Source organism: Hibiscus syriacus, unplaced genomic scaffold (assembly GCF_006381635.1).
Source record: "Hibiscus syriacus cultivar Baekdansim isolate YM2019G1 unplaced genomic scaffold, ASM638163v2 tig00111008_pilon, whole genome shotgun sequence".
NCBI lineage: Eukaryota > Viridiplantae > Streptophyta > Magnoliopsida > Malvales > Malvaceae > Hibiscus > Hibiscus syriacus.
Genome location: NW_024062951.1, coordinates 2,220,758 through 2,244,652, shown reverse-complemented (window position 1 = coordinate 2,244,652; position 23,895 = coordinate 2,220,758). Strand labels below are relative to the sequence as shown.

Sequence of the window (23,895 nt, the reverse complement as noted above, 5' to 3'; positions counted from 1 at the left end):
TAAAATCTGATTACGACGTAAATTTCATCTAGGGATCTTGCGGCACATACTACTCTAAATCCTAGAAATGATGGGCATGACACCGAGGAAGTGTTCCATAAGAGAAACCTCATTGATGATCTTGAAGAGCGTGAACGAAGGCATTTCTCATCAAAGGAGAAGTCCTATAATGATGATGGAGATCATAAGAGAAGGAACCATTTATATTCTTTTAGAATGGGCAAAATGGGAGATTGAAGATCGAATTGTTCCATGCATAGTTGACATTGAAGATTATGACGGGGAAGTCAACGATGAAGATGAAAGTGTCGATGATGAAGATGAGGATGAGGATGAGGATGAGGATGAGGATGAGGGAGAAGCTCTTATGGATAAGCTTGAAACAAAATGAAATGTAACACCCAAATTTAGGGACTAAATTTAAGAAATTATAAAATGGTGAATTTAATTGGTATTTTGAAATAAACGGTGGATTAAATTGTAAAATTTCACAATTTGGCAGACCATTTTAAGAAGTGTAGGAAATTCAGTGGCTAAACTCATGATTTGACCATTTTTCTTTAGGAGAAAATATAAATCCCTTCCCCGTGCACAGTTTCCATATTGTTTCCCAGTTTTCCTCCCCCATCAACCCTCCTTTCAACTCCGATCTACTCGTCGTCCGACCTTCGATCGACGAACCGAAATCACCATCGTGTTCGTTGTTGACCAAAAAACAAAACCCCTCAAACCTTTCGTTATGAATCGTCGTCGTTCGTCGTTAATTTTAGTTGGTAGTATCATCGATTTTAACTCGATTTTCGTTGGTTTTTTGTCGATTCACGTCGATCCGGCTATCCGTTTTCGACACCTCCCGCACCATCGTGTTCCTTGCATCGTTCCGAGTCCACTGGTGTTCTCCGTTTCTCCGTCGTCACCAACACATGGAGGGTTACATTTAGTGGTATCAGAGCTATGGTTGAGTCAAAATTTTCAAGATAGATCGGCCGATCGAATTTTCAAAAAAGATGTCTAATCAGTACATGCCCCTAGACTACAATCGTACTTATCTGAGCCGGAACTCTAAAGTTAAGTCCCTATCTGTAATGAGCAAACCGAAGTTTTAATCCGTTAAGGCTCTACTTTGTAAAAAGAAATACGAGTAACGTGTTTCTAAATTCTGTAAAGTACCTTACGAGCCATGTGAGAGTTATTCATCTGAGAAATTTTGACCCGACTCCGGAAATGAAATTGAGATATGTTGCTGCTCTATGAGCCTATTCTCGTAACCAATATTGAATTGATTTCACAAGGATAAAGTTGTTTTGAATATTTATTGAAATGAGGAAGAATTTTGATAACAATGAATGCTCAACTGGTTAAGGATTAGTGGAGGATTCGTATTTCTATAAAAGCTACTTGAAGATATAGAAGAACTGATGGAAGTTTCATTTTTGTAATTATGTGATATGAATGAATTTCGAGGATGAATTCTTTTAAGGAGGGGAGAATTGTAACACCCAAATTTAGGAACTAAATTTAAGAAATTATAAAATGGTGAATTTAATTGGTATTTTGAAAGAAATGGTGGATTAAATGGTAAAATTTCAAAGTTGGTAAATCATTTTAAGAAGTGCATGAAATTCAATGGCTAAACTCATGATTTGACCATTTTTTAGGAGAAAATATAAACCCCTTCCCCGTACGCAGTTTCCAGATATTTTCTCAGTTTTCCTCCTCCATCAACCCTCCTTTCAACTCCGATATACTCTTTGTCCGACCTCCGATTGACGAACCGAAAACCACCATCAAGTTCGGTTTTGACCGAAGAACAAAACCCTTCAAACATTTCGTTATGAATCATCGTCGTTCATCGTTAATTTTAGTTGGTAGTATCATCGATTTTAACTCGATTTCCGTTGGTTTTTCGTCGATTCACGTCGATCCGGCTATCCGTTTTCAACACCTCCCGCACCATCGTGTTCCTTGCATCGTTCCGAGTCCACTGGTGTTCTTCGTTTCTCCGTCGTCGCCGACGCGTGGAGGGTGAGAAAATCAAACTTTTCGATGTTTCAAAATCGAGCTCTCCGCCGTTCAAAATTGTGAACCGAGCTCGGTAAGTGTCTCAAAATGCCTTAAAATAATTATTAGGAATTTTTCCGAGAATTTTCCGACACTGTATCACTCTTCACGGGTCACCACTACGCGTAGGAGTGTTAATTTTGTAATTAATTTCTGTTATGGTGATATTTGTGTAAAATTTAAGTGTTAGTTTTGTAAATATTTTTAGAAGGTGGATAATTTTGTAATTAATTTATGTTAGAGTGATATTTGTGTAAAACGGTCGACTGTTGACATGCGTTGACCAGGCGTTGAACGACCTTTGACTTTGACCATGTATACCTATCTTGACGTTTTTCGACGTCCTGAATTCGTTTTTGCGGTCTGTTTCACTAAATTCGAACCCGCTAAGTTGGTTTTCACTTATTAATCACATGATTTGATCTATTTTTCGAAATTAAGGCCTGTTTTTGATGAAATGATTATTGTTATGTATCTGAGGAATTTTTGGAAGATGATTTCAAGATCGAGGGCGTTTGAATGGAATTTAATGGCCGATCAGTATGGCACGAAAATTGAGGTAATACATTACTACCTCTTTATGCTTTATAGGACATGTTGGTATGGGTAAATGCATGAATGAAAATGTTTGGTCTCATATGTGTAATTAATGAAGTTCTACACTCGATATGAATGCGGTAGAAAGTAGGTAACTGAATATGGCTTAGATGACTATTATAAGAATTGGAGGACAATTGGAATTAAATTTTAAGTTCTGGAATTAAATGATAAAGGAATCAACCATTGATATATAGATTATAATTTATCTCATTAAAGGTACTTGGATGATAAATTATGAGAATATTTTGATTAGTTAAATTACGAAAATACCCCTATATTGTAAAATGATAAGAATTATCTCTAGAAGTTGATTAATAACTCTGAAAAGACTTGTTGATATGATAAAACTACAGATGTGTATAAGAAATGCTAGTTTGCCTAGAAGATTTGGATAATTGGGTTTAACCCCAAGAGGGTTTGTGCAAGATACTAGAAGTCTGTTAAGGAATCATTTCAAGATAAGAGAATGTTCGGTAAAGCAGTTAACCATAGGATCTCTAAATTATAATTCTTTTCGTTAAGAGTTAATATCAAAATTATCTGGTTAAGAAATTACGAAAATGCCCCTGAGAGATAAAAATAGTCCGAGTTGACCCTGAATGAGAAAGTATTTTGAGGATTTGTATTTAAACCGATAAATTACTGATTTGATTGTTGAGATCCTACCTTTGTATGGAAAATTCCTGATAACTCGTTAGTAACATTTGAAAAGACTTTTAACCTGGAAATTACCGAATTGAGTAAGTACATGCAGAATATTTTTATAGATGGTGCTCTTTTCTTAGAATTGTTAGAAATGACTGAAGTAAATGATAAGTTTGGATTAAATAATAAGATCGGACGGAAAGAAAATATTGAAATACACTAGATCTGTAAAATTACCAAAATACCCCTGTAATGAAAATGACCCAAGAATATCACCAAGCTCAGGAATGATGGGATATCCTTGAGCTCTGTAATGATTGGAATACAACTAAACACCAAAATGAACAAAATACCCTTATGGCCTATACTAAGTAAATGTCTTGGATTAATTAAGGAATCCAAATAAGCATAGGTTTTGGACTACCCTTAAAAGTTATGGAACACAACTTAAGTGAGTTGATCAACCTTAATGATATGTCAGTACCTGAATTGCATAGATATTACTTGAATGCGTGTTCGTATACTCAAGTTTAGCTCGATGATAATTTTGAAAGTATCCATCTCAACTCAACTCTAGATTGCATTTAGTACTAAGAATTGGATATTTGTTCGACAAATCAACCACGAAGATCGAACTGAACGGAACGGAAGTACAATATGTATCTGAAATTCAGAAACGTCCGGAATTACTCTGGAAAATTTCGAAGTAACTGGAATAGACTTGACTGCTAAATGAACTAGGTAACCTCAAGGACTAAGGATTAAGTAAGAGATTGGAATAAGCCTGAAAACTCGGATAAACTTACGTGATGTATCATTCCTATGGTTATGAACCATAAATCAAGTACATCGGCATTTCCTGGTATAGTTGAAACATGGAAATGAAATAAAGACCATTAGAATATCTATTTGTCTCCTTAAGATCTGTTCAGTGATGACTCAGAAGATGATATATGGATAAGAATATTTGGTACTAAAGAGTAAATACCCTGGAAGGGTAATGAATTGACAAGTTGATAAGTATTAGTTCTGGGAGTTATTCATCTGGAGTTGTTCGATAATCAGATTAATCGAAATAGACTGTAAATGTGATGAACCTTCATTTCTTCATTTTCAGCTCAAGTCTCATTCTGAATAATTGATGATTCTGTCAGTTATTGAACTCTTCCAATAGTGATTCTAAATTTCAATATTCTATCGGTATACTGAAGATTCATATTTCTCTGCCTGCTAAGATTATCCAGTACCTCTAAATAATTTCTGTAAACTATGGTGTGTTCCCTAATCACCTGGATATTTTACCTGATTTTCGATTTGATTTCTATTATAATACCTGGCCTGGATTCTAATCGGATACTTGACCTGGATTCTGATCGGATACTTGACCTGTATTTTGATATGATACTTGACCTGGATTATGTTTTGATTTTTGATATATCCGTTTACGGACGGAACATGTTTTATTTGGGGGTAATGTTGGAGGAAGTATACCTGGAGGCTCCTCGGCTGTGTGCTCATGACCTTACTTACCGGCTCCTCGGTTGTGTGCTCAGGGCCTTACTGGACTTGACGGTGGGTGTATGATTCTGGGGAACCTACACATTTTGGAATTGACGGATAGGGGTAGTGTTCATGTTTTTTAAAACATATTATATAAACCGATTTTACTGAAATATTTTATCTCTATCTTTTCACTGGTTTTACGGGAACACACTAGATAACCTATTCTGATCTCCTGAACTTAGACATCTGAAATATTTCCATCTGAACTGAATATTATATGTTACTACATGTGATATCAATGAGATCTCAGCTCATCCTAAAAATATGTTGATATCTGAACCAATAAGGAAATATATATTTATCTGTATTTGCACGTTCTTCAGCATCATCTGGTTGTTTTGTATTACTGAGCTTTCCAAAGCTCACTCTGTTACTCACCTTTTCAGGTTAAAAGAATCGTACCAGTGCATCTATCGACATCAGTAAGGGAGATCTTTCGGCGTTGTTTGCAGAGTATGATACATGTCATTAGGAGGCATGTAATTTTTTTTTTGTTTTATATACGAGTCTGAAAATCTATTTTATTTCTGCATACTGGTAAATCATTTTATTAGTTACATGTTTTGACAAAAGTTTTAAATTTTTTGAGATTTTTACAGTCCGGTGGCCCTAATGTGATACTCCAGATCGGATCGGGTTACCCATATCAGTCTGAGGGTGTTACATGAAAAGAGAAGGCTGAAGAGAAACTATGTGAGGAAAAACTAGAGCAAAAAGAACAGTTAAAATCCAAAGAGGTTGAGCTTCTTCGGGGAAACCCACTGTTCAATAAGCCAATATCTTTTGGTGTGAAAAGAGGCATGCGAAGCCCTTGATTCGATGCTTGTAAAGGGCGTTTTTTTTGTTTGTAGAGGTTATTTCTTAGTTCAAGACCATAAACGAGTTGGAGATGGTGAGTTGATGACACATATCTTATACTGGTGGGATGGGGTCATACTTCCATGTACCAATTTTAACTAAAGAACTTAATTCAATATGTGGTTCTTTATCGCCATACAAAATATTAGCAATACAAATTACTATGATAGTGCTAGTGATGTCGGATTGGCAGCCTCCGACCACCGTAGATGAGTTTCAACACTCTAAACCAGATTCAGATGTTTACCTATCACATCTTCAACATTCAACACATCAATGAAGAAAAGAAATGAAAAAAAAATGTCAAAAATAGAAAGTTGAAAAGTCAACAAGTGAGAAAATATTAACTTAAAAGGCCATGGCAGTACACTGTTAGTAAAATAATGAATTACCAAAAAAAATTAATATATAAAGTTCAATTATTAAATTGAAAATTTTTAAAGTTGAGTGACCAAAACAGGAATAAGAAAAAAGTTGAATGCTGATTTTTATAATTTACCCTTAAATTAAATTCATATCCTTTTAATATTTTAAATTAAAATACATTTATTATATTTTTAAATGTGATTATTAATAGACTAATTATATCATTTTGAATATTTTAATTTAAAATATATTTATTATTTCTTTAAATTTGAATATTAAAAGATAACTATATCTTTTTGAATATTTCAAATTAAAAGATATTATCTCTTTAAATTTTAATATAAAAAAAGAATAATCTTTAGTAAATCACCTATGAGAATCCTCTATAACTACTGTGCTAACCTTCTATGTTAAATACAATTCAGAATTTAAGAATTTGAAATAGTTTGAATTTTTTTTCTCTTCCTCTAGTTTTCCAATGATAGATAAAGGTAATGGTATAGTTTGTGATCTCATACAATTGTAATATTGTACGTTAATCATATAGTTGTTGTATCACGAGAGATAGACAACCAAAGATCTTGAGCTCCAAAGGGTGATCGAAAATTTATCTTAAGGAAACTATGCAGCTTCAGGCCTCAATTTATTTTTGATCTTTTTTTTTCTTATTTTTTTATCATTTCGAATTGTTATACTTCTAACAGTACGAATTTCCTAAAACCAAAGGGTATCCCAAGCCAGTTTTGCCAGTGCATTGGTTACTCTATTCGCTTCACGAGGGACGTAGGAAAACTGTAAACTCCAATCACACTCAAGCATATCAATGAAGTGTGATACCATGAGTGATATTTGATCCATGTTAGTTCCTTGTTTTAATAAGAGCCATACATCATTACAGTATGTTTCAATGTACATCTCCCGCAAATTAATATCCCTTGCTAACTTAACTTGAGCCCCTTATAGACTCTCCACAACTCGGCATTCATAGTCGAGCATACATCGATGGTCTTCGCAAAACCTTGTATCTGTTGGTCGTTTTCATATTGAATTACTCCATCACGCATTATCATTTCATTTGAAGGATTTTGTGCACCGTTAGCATTTAATTTACATCATCCCGTCGGTGGTGGTGACCACTTTACCAAACGTGGATAGATTGCATTCCTTTGAGGAATGTATTTAGGGATATGCATGATACTCGAATTCGATGGGTTTTGATATGACCTGACCCGATCGAGTCGGGTTTTTTAGAGGGTGTGTTCGGGTCGGGTTTGAGTTTAGGATGAAAAATATTCGACCCAAGAAAACATATAATTTTACCTTCATATTTAGATATAATTGCAATAATGCCCTCTATATACTTTTTTCAATTAAATTTATTTTTTTATTGAATAAAAATAATATATTTAATAAATACATTATTTCAGTCGGGTCGAATCAGGTTCAGATTGTATTTCAAAAGGTTGAGTTGGGTTTAGATAAGATGGATTATATATATTTTTCCGATCGAATTTGATTAACCAAAAACCGAAAACAGACACTATCCAAACCATTTCCATCCCTAAATGTACCTTGTGAACTTGCATTAATGAAAGAAACTGCATTTAATTCCTTTGATAGACTTTAGTTTCTCCTTTTTCATCAAGGAAAAGATTTGAGGGTTCAAACCCCACTAGTACGACAATAATTAATCAAATTTTAACAATATTAAGTGCAGTCATTCATGTATTGTTTTTTGAACTAAACTTTAAACATCAAAAATAAAATCAAAGATAAATTTTAAATCTAATTTAAGCTTAAATCAGATAAAAAAAAATTCATTTTAAAGTGGGGAAGGGATATCATTAGTCACTTCTACTCTTAAATCAGAAAGGGGGAAAAAGTGGTGGCTGCAGGATCTTTGCAGAATCTCTTGAAACTCGGGACTACAATCGTCGGAGTTGACCGCAACTGTGCTGCGCATGTCAAAGAACTCGGCAACACCAAAATTAGGAACCAAAGTAGAATGAAGTTGCTGTGGAAGTAGCACTTGCATACGAGGTTTTCTTCTTTGGACATTAGCCATTAGGAATACTATCATTTTCAATTTACATTCTACTTTACAATATGAATTTGAAGCTTATAAGTAACATTTCCAACTCTTTATTCTTCTTAAATTATTTGTAACCAGTGCATAACAAAACGTTTGTAAACAATATGACTCCCCAAGTGTACTGCGAAATACATAGAAAAACTTTGGAAAAAAGGAAGAAGATTCTTATATCATATAGATATTTATAGATATTGTTATCCAACTCTCGTACTTAAATATTGGGTAACATAACATTATAGTGATCAATAAAAATATACAACTAGTGTTTAAACATATCTAATACTCACACTTAAGAGTACTTAATGAGTTGAGCAGCTTGTAAGTTGTTCGAATTCGACTTAGTCAAAACTCGATCAATACTCGATTTAGACTAACTCAACTCGAGATCTTAATGAGTTAATTCGAACAAGGTTCGACTCGATTCGGTAAGTTTGTGAGCAATTTGTTATTTTTTTTATAAAGTTTTAGTAATTATATTAAAAAATATTCCATTAAAAATCTAAATAATAATTACTAATAGATAATAAGAAATATGGTAAATTACTACTATTTTACTAATCTATTAATTTACTAATTTACTAGTTTGGTGTATTTGGGAATTGTCACTCTAAATTTTAAAATTTGAAATTGTTTTGTACATTCTTTTGGTAATTTTTTGGTTAAATTTGTTAATTTAGGTTTATATTAAGCTCTATATAGTATCGGTAGATTTTACCTATAGTTAAAACAAGGTAATTTTTTGTGAGCTTAACGAATAACAATTTTTTTAACGAGCACGAGTTGAGCAAAAATTTAACGAGCAACGATCAAGTCAAACAACAAAATATTTTAACGACCACAAGTCAAGTACTGTCCAACTCGCGATCGACTCGTTCAATACCCTACCCACACTCAACTTTTGAGTAACTTTTTAACATTATTTTTATTTTATTTAAAAAAAATTAACTATCGATATTTTAATCTTCTATTAATTTGATAAATCTTTTATAAAATTACTAATATTAAAAAATATAGTTAATTGATTAAAACTCATTAATACTTAAGAATCAAAACTCATATATGAACAAAATAATAGTTTAGGGTTTATGAAATTCTTTTACCTTGCTTGGTAATAAAACTTAACTATGCAGGAAACGAACCCTCTAAATCTCTTCTTAAATTAAACATGCAGTTGGAATTTTGCTTGAATTCTAAGCTTTCTCTATCAACGGTGGAAATAACCAAGTGAATGAAATTATTTACTAGGGTTGGGGAATCAAAGGCTTAACTAAAAGAAAAAGTCGATTCTATTTTGTTTTGTTTTGTTTAATAATGAACAAGAATACAAATTAAGAACTAATACTATGGGAACCGGATTAATTAGGGAAAAACTTAGAGAAACTAGGAGAACAGAAAGAAAAAAAAATAATGTTATCCTCTCTGATAACTAATGCTTCAACATCTGGTGAGAGTCTTGAAAACCAATCTTCATTGATAGACTTACCACGATTCATATTGGTCAACAAGAATACAAATTAAGAACTAATACTATGGGAACCGGATTAATTAGGGTAAAACTCAGAGAAACTAGAACAGAAAGAAAAAAAATTTAATGTTCTCCTCTCTCATAACTAATGCTTCAACATCTGGTGGGGGTCTTGAAAACCAATCTTCATTGATAGACTTACCACGATTCATCTTGGTCAACAAGAATATAAATTAAGAACTAATACTATGGGAACCAATTAATCAGGGTAAAACTCAGATAAAATAGGAGAACAAAAAGAAGAAAAAAATTAATGTTCTCCCTATGATAACTAATGCTTCAACATCTAGTGGGGGTCTTGAAAATCATTCTTCATTGATAGACTTACCTAGATTCAACTTGGTCAACAAGAATACAAATTAAGAATTAGTGATCTCTCCTCTTATTTTATAATTCGAACTAACTATAATAATGTTATTTTTTATATAATTTCAGACTGAAGTAGGAATGAGATTTATTAATTGGTGGAAAGATAAAAAATCTCATGTTATCTTATTTTGTGTAGGTTCAAATATTGATATTAACCCAAAAAAATATAATATCTTCTTGTTTAATGGAAAAACTGATATAATATTAATAAATTAAATTTGTGGATAATAATAATTATTTTATTAAAATAAAGAATCAATCGAAATTATGACCTAGAAAAATAAAAGGACATTTATTCAATTTCAGTTCATAATCTAAAACAATAAAACAAAATAAATAATCATTTTTCATCTGATCAAAGAACTAAAAGTTTTAGGAATATTTAAAATTAACAATGAACAATACCTTTAGAGTTTATGAGAGATTTAAGAACATTTTTGTAACCCAAAATGTATTTTTCACTATTCATAACGAGAGTTAACATGTTGTTAATGTTCTGATGAGTCTTTTTATGCATTTCAAGAAATAGTAATGGAAAAAAATAGGGTAAACTATGAGAATAGTCCCTTTTGTTTAGGGTCTTTCCGACTTTGATCACCAATTTAAAAATTAAAAATAAATGGTACCTCACATTATTGGTCAGTTCGGTATAAGTAACTTTGCTATTAATTTCGGTTAACCCCCTTTTGTTTAAGTCCCTAACATGGTCGAGAGATTAAAATCGAACGGGAGTTAATGACCGAGGGAATAAAATCGAACATATCGATAACGTTAGGGACTAAAATTGAACGGATCAATAATATTAGGGACCGTTTCCCCTTAATTTTTAAATTAGTGACCAAAGTTGGTCAGACAAAAAACAAAGGGGACTATTCGCATAGTTCGCCCAAAAAATAATAATTAATTATTTTCATTGAATTACTTGAATTTTTTTATTTATTGTTGTAAGGAAATTTCAACCTAAACTTGAATAGTTGTACAAGTTTTTTGAAGAAAGGAATAAAAATTAAAATACTTTCTAAAAGGATAACACAAATTTTTAATCTTTGAATCTGAGTAAATTATTTTTTAAATAACATAAAGAGCTAAAAATAAAATATAAAATTTTGGTTGAGCGAACTCAAAAGAAAAAAAGAAAAAACAAGAATATGATAGTTGTTCCCTGACTTGTTTCCTTCCCAAAGACGTTAGTCAGGAACAACTCTCATATTCTTTTTTTAATATGATAAACTATTTCAATGGTCACTAATATTTAGGTAAGTTTTTATTTTCACCAATGATGTTTCAAAAGTTATAAATCGGTCACTAATGTTATCGTTTGTTATAAATTGGTCACTCATCGTTAACAAGTGTGACGGAAAACATACGTGGCCTGTTAACATCATTTAACAGACTTACCTAAATGATATAATTACACAAATAGTCTATGTTATTTATAAATTATTTCAATTTGATCATAGTTTTAATAAATTAAAATATATTTATTTTTAATTCTTATAAATAATGATATTTTTTTAAAATGAAATCAAAATTTTAAAATTAGTTATAGAAACAAAAAAAATTAACGTTTTTTTAATGTTAGGGTAAACTAATAAAAACAAAAAAAATTAACTTTTTTTAATAAAATTAACATTTTTTCTTCCCAAACTTTTTTTTTTACTTTTTTTAAATAAATACTAATATTAAAAATCTTGTTTGTGGAAACAAAATTCACTCGGTGCATAAAATTTTTTAAAATTAATTTTATTAAATTTTTCATTTTTTTAATAGTCTTATAATTTAATTTGTCATTAAATATTTTAAATTAAATTTTATCACAACATAAATCTTTTAATAATAATTTTGTATCCCTAAATCTAAAAAACCAAATGAAGTTAAAAAATCTCACTTAAACACTATCTCCTCGCTCCCCAGCTTTTAAATGATTACAAATAGTTCCTAAATCACTGAAAGTTCTATTTCTCGTTCTCCATTTTCAGTTGATGTCCGATAATTAAACCTCGATTCTCTTTAGTTTGGCTACTTTGAATTTTGAAATTTGATGAGATTTTCAATTTTTAGATTTAGGGTTGTTCCTATCCAAATCAAAAATCTTATTAAATTAATTTGATCCTAGTTTTAATTAACGTGATGATATAAAAAGAAAATAATAATAATAATAATATTAATATTAATATGATGAAAAATTAACGTGATGAAAAATTAATAAGCACATAGGTCGTGAAATTATTTAGGGAATGGACCAAATTGCATCCCAAGTGACTCGTGATGATATCATCGGCACCAAGTAAATTTTTGAAGCCCTCCCTCATCCATGATTCAAGAAAATAAACTTAATTTCCAAATAAATTTTTATCCATAATTTTAATTTAATATTACTTGAAGTGGTCTGAAAATATAAAATTCTAATATAGGCACCAATTTACACCACCTAATGAATTCATCGTGATTAAAGTAAATAAGGTCGTATCATCGGATATAACACGAGCTAAAAATTTTACTTTTCCTCGGGCAAAAGCCAAACATTCAGCAGATTTATTTTTTATTATCTCGAATCTATCATTCGGATGGATTATTTCTTCTTGTGGTTGAAATGAATTCTATCACGAATCTATAACGAACTAGTTCGACTTGACGATTATCGAAAGAATAAAATCTCTATTAGTTACCCAATCTACAAAGCTCTCGGAATATTCACCAATAATATCATCACGAGTCACTTCGGATGCAGTTCGGTCCATTCCCTAAACAATCTCACGACCTATGTGCTTATTAATTTTTCATCATATAAATAATAATAATTAAATTTATAATTTATGTTGTAATAAAATTTAATTTAAAATATTTAATGACAAATTAAATTATATGATTGCTCAGAAAATGAAAGACTTAATAAAATTAATTTTAAAAAATTTTATGCACCGAGTGAAATTTTTTTATTCACAAACAAGATTTTAATATTAGTATTTATTAAAAAAAATTTGAGGAAAAAATGTTAATTTTATTTAAAAAAGTGTTAATTTTTTTTTGTTTTTATTAGTTTACCCTAATAATAAAAAACGTTATGTTTTTTGTTTTATAACTAATTTTAAATTTTTTATTTCCTTTTTTTTAAATATATCATTATTTATAAGAATAAAAATAAATATATTTTAATTTATTAAAACTAGAATCAAATTGAAAGAATATATAAATAAATATGGACTATTTGTGTAATTATACCATCTAAGAAAGCATGTTAACTGCTGATAACAGACCACGTGTGTTTTCCGCGCCTGTTTACGACGAGTAACTAATTTGTAACAAACGATAACGTTAATGATCGATTTGTAACTTTTAAAATATCGGTAGTAAAAAAATTACTCAAACATTAATGACCATTGGAGTAGTTTACCCTTTTTAATATTCCTTCTACTATAAGTCTCTTCGTCTTTTTTTTTTCTTCTGTCAAAGACTCCTCAAATCCAGAAAACCCTTTTCGTTTCATTATATTCCCAGTGTATTGATTTTCTTTGATCCTTCTTTCTTTCTTTCTTTCTTCGCTTGGGGTTTGTTTCTTTCAAGCTTACAGTTGGAAGATAAAAAGTTAAAGAAAAAAAATATGTTCTCTGAGTCAACTAGGAAACCAACTCGCCCAACTAGACCCCGGTACCTACCTCGACATATGAGATCACCTCAAAATGGCAATGATGCCTTTCTTGATACCGGTGCCCCCGAGTTAACTCGCTCACGTTTCTACTCACCACAACCTGTTCAATCCACCCGCGGTAGAGGCCGCGGCCGTGGACCCTGGTTCACCGCTCGCCGGAACCCAAACTGGGAAGATGAAAAGTTCGACGAGCTGGAAATTGTTGATGATACATTGGAAGAAGCATACGTAACCAACAATCTACAAGCTTATGAGGACATTCCGGTACAAGCTTATGAGGACATTCCGGTACAAGCAAGCGGCGACAACGTACCGCCGCCGGTGAAGACCTTTGCTGAGATCGATTTGGGGGATGGTTTAAAGCTAAACATAAGGAGGTGCAACTATATTAAGCCAACTCCAATCCAACGCCACGCCATTCCCATAGCGGTTGCCGGTCGTGATTTGATGGCTTGCGCTCAAACCGGGTCGGGCAAAACGGCCGCCTTCTGTTTTCCCATTATTTCTGGGGTTTTAAAGAACACATTGCTAGTAGCTCGCCATGGTGGTGGTGGAGGAAATGCGGTGGCGTGTCCTCTTGCCCTTATTTTGGCTCCTACCAGAGAGTTGTCTTGTCAGGTGACCCTTGCTTTTTGCTTTTGCTCTTGTTCTCTTGGAGTTGGTGAAATGTTATATTATATTATATCATTCTATTATTGTTTGATTTGGGTTGTTAATGGTGATTATAGATATACGAAGAGGCGAAGAAGTTTGCTTATATGACTCGGGTTCAAATCGCTGTTGCTTATGGAGGCACGTCTATTTATAACCAGGTACTTCACCGGGTTCAACTCATTAGCTATGACCTGAAAGTACATGCTTCATTCAAAATCTTATTATTATTGTAAGCGTTCGGGTTTTTGACATTAAATTGTCTAACCCATATCCAGAAATCATGGGTATTTGATGTGTGTTTATGTGTATATTTTCTTTCAGTTGCGCCGCTTAGAAAGAGGTGTTGACATCTTAGTTGCTACTCCCGGACGGTTGGTGGATATGATTGAGAGAGCAAAAGTTTCTCTTAAAATGATAAAGTATTTGGCTCTGGATGAGGCAGATCGAATGTTGGATATGGGTTTTGAGCCTCAGATTCGCAGGATTGTTGAGCAAATGGACATGCCTCCTCCTGGAACAAGGCAGACAATGCTTTTCAGTGCCACATTTCCAGATGAGATTCAGGTTTCAATCCTATTCCATTATCCTTTGTTAGCTAATATCTCAACACTATCTTTCAGAATTGAGCAATGGCAAGTACAGTGTTCGATGGATATCTGGATGTGAGCATGGAGATATGGTCCTTGAAGACCTTCCTTCCTTGTACATTGAAATCTTGAAAAAGATTGAATATATGATACGTGATAATCTCGAAATATCCATGTTTGGTGCATATCTTGATGTTGGAATGGAGATGTGATCCTTTCCTTTCAGATATGTGAAAATCTTGAGAAAATTTGATAATACCTGCGTTTGACACACACACACACACACAGTCTAATTACTTTGCTTTAGTCTAATTCCTATATTTTTTATGTTAATGTAAACCACATTTCAATGTTCTTTTTGGTTTCCTTTAAACTCCTTAATTTTATTATGCAGAGATTTGCTTCGGATTTCCTTTCGGACTATGTATTTCTGGCTGTTGGAAGGGTTGGTTCAAGCACTGATTTGATTGTCCAAAGAGTGGAACTAGTTCAAGAGATGGACAAAAGAAACCATCTTTTGAGTCTCCTCCGTTCTCAAAGGTCCAATGGAACGCCCCATAGTAAGGTACAATTAGCATCTTCCAATTTAATTGGTGTTCTATTTTGCAGTGTAGTTATACAAAGTTACATGTCATTATCATGAGAACCTCACTGGTATAGATGGGGTCCCAGTGGATATCCTTATTCAGGCTTATAGCTATGCCATCACTGGATTCCTATAAACATGCTGATAAAGAGATTCTATTTAATGTTTTGCAGCATGCTTTAACTCTAGTTTTTGTGGAGACGAAGAGACGTGCAGATGAGTTGGAACGCTGGTTGTCAAGGAATGGTTTTTCAGCAATTGCAATGCATGGTGACAAAGTGCAAATGGTTAGCTATATACCATAATTTGCACTTTATTAGTCTTGATATTGCCATCATAAAATGCCTAAACGTAATATGTTACTGATGTCAAGTTCATGGAATTAACAGTCATCTTAGTTGGAAAAGGTAATGCTCCAAGTCTTAAGGATGGATTGAGGGGGAATTGTCTCCGAAAAATTTCAAATTATCATATATTATAGATATCTTTTTTTGTGTGTGTGTATTTTCTGTTGATAATCTGTTTTCATCCCTTATAATTTTATAAGTTCGCCATACCTAGATTTTTAAAAGTTCACCTCCGTAACATAAAATTCTGCTTCCGTCCCTGAATCCTCTTGGTGTTGATAATATAGTTTGCATCTTGAGGCAGAAGAATCAATTATGGGAGAAGTAATTTTGGTCATCATATGATAATTTATACCTCGATTTCTAGTTACTTTAACTTGGGCGTGTGTTAGATACATGTATGCCCCAGTATGAGTAATTCTGTTTACTATTTATAAATTTTTCCATATATCTAGCGTCTTTCCAGGCTGATATCTCTATATTCATGTTCGGATATGGATTGGACACAGGTATTTTAAGAAAATCAGGAGTAGGAATGATACAAATAGCTTGTTCTGATCTATTTCTTTGGTATCGCCTTTTATGCAAATTTGTAGGAGAGAGAGCAAGCTCTGAGATCCTTTAAAAGTGGTGCTACTCCAATACTAGTCGCCACAGATGTTGCTTCACGAGGACTTGATATACCTCATGTTGCACATGTTATTAACTTTGACATGCCAAAAAACATTGTTGATTACGTGCACCGGATAGGTCGAACTGGCCGTGCCGGAAAATGTGGCCTGGCTACCGCTTTCTTCAGTGACAAGAACTTCAATCTTGCAAAGTCATTGGCTGAAGTAATGAAGGAATCTAACCAGGAAGCCCCAACTTGGTTAGTTCAACATGCTGAGAATTACTCTGCTAGTGGTGGTGGCGGTTGGGTTAGACGCGGTGGAGTTGATTTTGGCGGTTATGACTTACGAGAAGATATTGCATCTTCAAGCACATACAATGATATTTATGGTGTTCCTGCCATTGATGGTCATTACGATGCTGTTAGTGTCGATGCTCCGACTTTACTTGGCAGCGGTGATGACGATTATTTGGTTGCGAGTGACATGAACCACAATGCTGCTGCTGCTCCATATGGTTACGGATCGATCGTTGCCAGCGGGTGGGACTAGAGTTGCATCACTCCTCCATTTTCATGGCTTCATTTGATATTAAACATGGTATATTGGCATAAGAAATGCATTTGATATATCTAGTTTTATTGGGTTTTGTGGATATTTTACATATTTCAGTGTCCGTGTATTGTGATGTGGTAAATTTGCTGTGTTTTGAGATTTTGGCAGTCACAACCTTTTGGGCTTTGTTTAATGGAGAAGCTGATTTTGATTGCTGCTATGCTATCTTTGTATATCATATATTTCTCAGGCTCAGTTCCAAAATATAAATTATGCGGTTTAATTTGGTTTGAGTTTTTTATTTTATTTTATGGTTCAATTTAGACATTTGACTTTACAGTTTGGTTTGATTTTAATTATTTTCATACAAATTTTTTTTTTCTAATTCAAACCAAAATAAAATAAAATAATGATCTAAATCAAATTCATTTTGAATTTGTTATACAATAAATCTAAATAAATAAGATCCTAAAACTAATATTTTTTTTTATGAATTTGAAGTTATGTGCTCACCTTGCTTTATTTGGATGTTGAGTTTTAAAAATAGTAAATAGTTAAACACAGTAAAATTGAATAATCAAATCAAACCGAAAATTTCAATTTTTATGTTATTCAATTTAGTTTCATTTAAAAAAAAATTAGACAGTATCATTTGATATATATTTTATCAAAAAACTAAACAGAATACATTCCTATATTATAGTAACATCAATGGTACCGACTTTAGAATTATTATTATGATTTAATTAAATAAAAGGTATTATATTCCCAAGATCAATATCAAAGTTGAAATCCACATAAAATATACCAACATCTTTAATTACTCGACTAATTAATGGATTTTTTAAAATTATTATTTTAATAATAAATTCTCTTTTTAAAAGAAGCATATGTATGTTAATCTTAATATAAATAGTCAGATTTAACAGTTTTAGTGCCCAAAATGAGTTTGTTATCGTAGAGTTTTGAGCATTTAATTTAAAAGGCTCAATACTGAAATAATTGCTTAAATTATGTCTCGAAAATCGTTTTAGTGTCTAAAGAATTATTCGTTAAAAATATGTGCTTAATGTTTTTTTCGTTACCATTTTAGGTGTCCAGACGTTAACTGCCGTTAAAAGTCTCCGTTAAGTGACATATATCACGTTATGGTAATTTTGAGAATTTATATTTAAAATATAAATATATTTAAAAAAAACTTATTTTTTTCAAATCTTAAAAAAAACTCAAAACTTTTAAAATGTTAATTTTAATCCCGTTGCCACCACCCACTGCCACCAACGCCGTTAATCAGTCAAATACTCAACGACGTGTGACCGGCCAGCCATCCACGACCAAAATCCCTATACTTTTACAACCGATCGAACACCCAAAAATGGTGTAAATGAAATATTTCATTTTAGGTTTTTGAATGATTTATGTTTAGGAATTTATAGATTTAGGGAGATTTGTTGTTTGATCGTTTGCAAAAATATGAGGGTTTTCGTCGTGGGTGGTTGTCCGGTCATACGTCATTGGGTGTTCGGCCGATTGACGGCGTTGGTGGTGACTAGCGGTGGTAAAGAGATTAAAATTAAAGTTTTAAAAGCTTTGGGGTTTTATAAGATTTAAAAAAAATTAATTTTTTTTAAATAAAAATTCTCAAAAATTACAAAAACATAACATATGTCAATTAACAAAGATTTTTAATGGCGTTAATGCCCGATCACTTAAATGGTAACGGAGAAAACATTAGGTATCTATTTTTAGCAAATAAAACTCTTCAAGCACTAAAACGTTTTTCGAGGCATAACTTATGCATTTATTTTTGTATTAAGTCAGTTTAAAATTACCCCTCAACGATTATAAAAATAGTAATTTTGAATATATGTTTTTTTAGTATTTTTTTTCTAACGTTTTATTTTAGGACAATAATCCTCTTCTATTGATGGAATACAATAGTTAACACATGATTTTTTATTAATCTGGGGTAAGTATAAGATAATATATGTTCAAATATAACTCTTAACCTCTTGACATTGAACGCTCACACCCCTAACATATATGGTGCTCGAAACCGAGTCTTTAGGAATATAAACAATTCATTTACCACGGAAATCACTTGGTTCGTGCTAGTTAACACGTGATTACTGCTCTAAAATAGGGGCATTTTTACCTTAAGTGACTATTCTATCATGTTAGGGAATTTTTTTCCCTATAATAAAATGTTGAGACAAAAATACTAAAAAAAAAATAAGCATTTTAGTAAAACATTGGTGACTGATTTCAACATTATGCTTATTTTAATTGAAAAATGATTGCTTAATTTTGGAAGACTGGATTTTAGTTTAATCTGGGCTTCGGCTTGATTTGGATAGATCCCAATGCAAATTAGGTTAGGCCGAAAATGTGGATACAACCCAATATAAATAATCCGCTGTAATATTCTCTTAAACCCTAAATTTTATTATCCCTCCCTACAAAAACCCTAGCCTCTTCTCCCACTTCGCAAGCCTCATTCTACACCAAAATGGTACTTCTCTCTGTCTCTCCCTCTCTGTATATTCTTTGCAACCGACTCATAATGTTTTTACCCCCCTTTTGCAGATGGGAGAACCAGTGAATCCCAAAGCCTACCCGTTAGCCGATGCTCAATTAACGACCACGATTTTGGATCTTGTTCAACAAGCTGCTAACTACAAGCAGCTCAAAAAGGGAGCAAACGAAGGTTTGGGTGGTCAATACCCATTTTTCATTTTTTTTCTTTCTTTTATGGTTTTTCTACTTGTTTCTGATATGGATTTTCTTCATTTTGTTGGGACTTAGCAACTAAGACCTTAAACAGAGGTATATCGGAGTTTGTTGTCATGGCTGCCGATACTGAGCCCCTTGAGATTCTGTTGCATCTCCCTTTGCTTGCTGAAGATAAGGTATTTAGTTTGTGGGATTTCTTTATGGTATTTTCTCCTGCATGTATGGAGTTTGTTTGTCTGTAATTTGTTCCGTCACATGAGAATATAACGTAGCTAAAGGCTTGTTTTTTACACTCACATTGTGCATAAAGATATATGTTAACAGAGGATTCTTAGCATGTTGAATCCTTTTTCGTTTTTTATTAGTTATAGGCTACCCTTGTTCAGGTTTAGGGTTGATATGCTAATGGTTGTTTAATGTTTTGTTCCTCATAACACTATGCTCTTTTGTTAATATTCCTAATTTTTCCTTCAAATATGTAGCTATTCAATTGTTGTTGTTGTTGTTTTACATTTTCTTGATTTAGGAAGACTATGCTCTTTTACAACACTTTCTGCTTTTTTTCCGACATGTTTTCTGTTCTTGAGTTATGAATTCTTGATGGTTCATAGCTCAATGTGAAGTTTATTATGGAAGCAATCTTTCAAGTACAACCCCTTGGCATCATTCCATGGAGCAAAAATGTCTGGGATCAATTTCTAAAACATTTCTATTTTCTACTGCGGTTGTTGAAAGTTTACCGTGATTACAGCAACACAATAACAATCTCCGAATTCAAACATTTGCAGAATGTTCCGTATGTATTTGTTCCCTCAAAGCAAGCACTTGGTCGATCATGTGGGGTAACAAGACCCGTAATCGCCTGCTCTGTCACAACAAATGAAGGAAGCCAATTGAAATCGCAAATACAACAGCTCAAGGTATATTTTACTTTCTGAAAGGTTCCATTAACATTATAGGACTCATGGATTTTGCATTCGCTTATGTTGTTTGTTTGTGAAATGCAGGATGCCATCGAAAAGCTCCTAATCTAAAGATATTATGTTACTCGAATTCGGTGTGATAGGCCTCTTGGAATGTGGTGGTTGTTCTTTAGAGGCTTTGACTGATGAAGTCGTGCCACCATCGGTTTTTTAGTGTTTGACCTTTAAAAAAAATGCATTTGTTGTGTTCTATTATGTTTTCTTATGAACCAAGGAAAAAGATTAATCTGGAATTGATGTTCAGCTCAACTTAGTATGAACGATGTTATCAATCTTGTTTTACTCAGAACTTGTTGAATATGTTCCGTTGGTGTTACAGTTCCGTATTTTTTATTTAATCGAATGAATTAATTTTGGGTTTTAGATTTATTGTTTAATTAATCAGTTCGACTAAAATAGTTGCTTTAACTAAATGATATAAAGCTAAGGTTTTTGTGTTGGAGTAAATGTTCAAACAAATGTGTAAACTTATACGAGGTTTCAAAGTTCTAATCAAAAAGCTTTGGTTAATCTGCTTTTTAAGGTAAGCGTAAATACAAGCAATCTAGCTCAAAAGTCTAAATAAATACATCTCGTTAAAATTTGTCTTAATTTTTTTAATTATTATATATTTTAAATATTTTATTTATTGAAAATTTGTTGTCGTGTCCCTTTATAATTGTACAAGTTCGTCTTCTCTCTGCATCTATATGACCTTATTTATTGTTAAGTGAAAATAAAAGGTATGCATGCTATGTTATTACGTAAGTAAAAAAGGAGATCTTTACATAAAATATATCCTATACGCAGCCATGCAGTTAGACAATCCAAAATAGTAACATATTCAATCATCATATATATGTTGCAATTACGCATTCAAACAATCCATAATAACATCAAATCAATCATATAATACATGTTCAAACACTAAGATAGGAGTCAAAATTAGGGTTTATTTTCTAAAAAATTAGTTGACCCTTATTCCCATATGTAATAGGATAAGGGGGAGGTAGGATAGCAGGATGCCCCCAACGTCAGGTTGAGAGCAGCTTCAGTGGGAGACCTCCGAATTATGAATTGCCCACCGTGGGACTCAATCCCACGACCACAAGGCTAAAAGCCTTGCGCTCTACCAACTGAGCTGAATGCGCAATTCGGTTTATTTTCTAAATATAATAATATTTTTTAAAGTTGTTTTTTTAATTTAAATTTTTCAAAATTACCTGAACACGATATGTGCCACTTAACATGTTTTTTTAACGGTCGTTAAGATCGATGCACCTAAAATGATAGCTTTTAGAAAGTTAGGTACCTAAATTGATTGACAAAAACGTTTGAGCACTTCTTCGAGAAAAACAATATAGTTTGAACCTTTTTTTTTATATTAAGCCTTTGTATATAAACTAAATAGTACCTAGAATGTTATTATACCAAAATATTTGGGAGGGGCTATAAAGAATACCCATGACCTAAAAATAATAGTTTAATCAACCGACTAAATATATTTATTCCTTAATGATTTATGAATGAATGATTGAAATAAATCTTAAATTTGTTATTGAAGACACTAACGAGAGATCACAATATTGATCTACCAGCTAAAAAATTAATTAGAAAAATGAAAATTCTAGTAAAGGTGACGGGTGAATTCCATTGGTTGGTTAAACATCCCACGGACTGTCATCTACGATTTAGTCAATGGATGGCCTAGATCGTATCTTACACTCCTCAACGAAAGGAACCAAAACAAGACCGCTTAGAAGAAGGAATCTTATTGGTCATTTCTCATCTAACAAGGATCACGCATTTAACGAAACGTCAGCCGTCCATAACACCAATTAGTTTACGGTTCAGATTCACCTATTTAAAATCTTTGGTACAAAACACAATATTTAAAATTTCATTTGTTCCCGCTGCTCCCCACCTTATATAACCGAAAATCATTCCGTTTCCTCCAAAACTTTCTCATCAAAATTAACGCTTTTTCCCGAGAGCCAAACACGCTTTATTCATCGCCAAGTTATTCTATCAATGGCTCGTACAAAGCAAACAGCCAGGAAATCAACCGGGGGAAAGGCTCCGAGGAAGCAGCTAGCCACAAAGGCCGCTCGTAAGTCAGCTCCGGCAACCGGCGGAGTGAAGAAGCCTCACCGTTTCAGGCCAGGAACCGTGGCTTTGAGAGAAATCCGCAAGTACTAGAAGAGCACCGAATTGTTGATTAGGAAGCTTCCTTTCCAGAGGCTGGTGAGGGAAATTGCTCAAGATTTCAAGACCGATCTGAGGTTCCAAAGCAGCGCCGTCGCTGCCCTTCAAGAAGCGGCTGAAGCATATCTCGTTGGATTGTTTGAGGATACTAATCTGTGTGCTATCCATGCCAAGAGGGTTACGATCATGCCTAAGGATATCCAGCTTGCTAGGAGGATTAGAGGTGAAAGAGCTTAGACTGCTTGTGTTTACCGAATTAATTATAAAATTAGGCAAGATGTAGGGCTTACTGTGGTTTTCTTTCTCGGCAAAATCTACATGTAAAAGCTGATATTTTAATGAAAGGTTCTACGATTTGATTCTTAAATCAAAACTCTATTTCTTTAACTCTCTTATTTTTCTCTATTTTTTGAATCAACAATTTAGATTTTTATAAGTTCATCTTAAAACTTATGAAATTTCAAACCTAATCGAAAGAATTTCTAATCTACTCCAATGGCCGTCCATGATATTAACTCCAGATAATGTTCAAAAATTGAAGATGATGATTGCTCATCTTTTCTAGAAAACAAGGATAAATTATGAAGGAGAATAATCAAAGCATGAGGTAATTTGATTAGGTTTTGAAATATTGAGATAAAATTAAATTTATTAGATTAAGATCAAATTTACAAATGATTAAATTTTAAATATTTATTTTTTATTATTTCAAATCATGTTATTTTCTTTAATAAATTAATGATTTACAAACACTAAAAGAATAAAACATAAATTTTCTTATGATTGATGCCCAAATAAATATTTTATCCTTAAAAGTGTTTTAAAAAAATTCCCAAAAGTTTATTTTTTTCAAATCAAATTTATCGAAAAAACCTAATTTATGTAGCATAAAGGGTCCAAGCAATGACGGCACTTAAAATGCAAGTG

General features: G+C 32.6%; 2 protein-coding genes and 2 pseudogenes across 2 annotated transcripts; all 4 read left to right on the top strand.

Moving 5' to 3' along the window:
- The first annotated feature begins 21 nt into the window (after positions 1–21).
- Positions 22–5,684, top strand: LOC120149752 (annotated as a pseudogene).
- Positions 5,685–13,314: 7,630 nt separating this feature from the next.
- Positions 13,315–17,170, top strand: LOC120149751 (DEAD-box ATP-dependent RNA helicase 52C-like). The gene is made up of 7 exons (XM_039162462.1): positions 13,315–13,367; positions 13,533–14,346; positions 14,457–14,540; positions 14,704–14,946; positions 15,364–15,534; positions 15,729–15,842; positions 16,499–17,170. The coding sequence occupies exons 1-7, from the start codon at positions 13,315–13,317 to the stop codon at positions 17,063–17,065; spliced, it is 2,046 nt and encodes a 681-aa protein (XP_039018393.1). The 3' UTR covers positions 17,066–17,170.
- Positions 17,171–18,264: 1,094 nt separating this feature from the next.
- LOC120149578 lies at positions 18,265–23,289 on the top strand (annotated as a pseudogene).
- Positions 19,494–21,082, top strand: LOC120149579 (NHP2-like protein 1). The gene is made up of 5 exons (XM_039162313.1): positions 19,494–19,580; positions 19,655–19,775; positions 19,874–19,977; positions 20,590–20,721; positions 20,809–21,082. Exons 1-5 carry the CDS (start codon positions 19,578–19,580, stop codon positions 20,833–20,835), a joined length of 387 nt encoding a protein of 128 aa, XP_039018244.1. The 5' UTR covers positions 19,494–19,577; the 3' UTR covers positions 20,836–21,082.
- Positions 23,290–23,895: the final 606 nt, after the last annotated feature.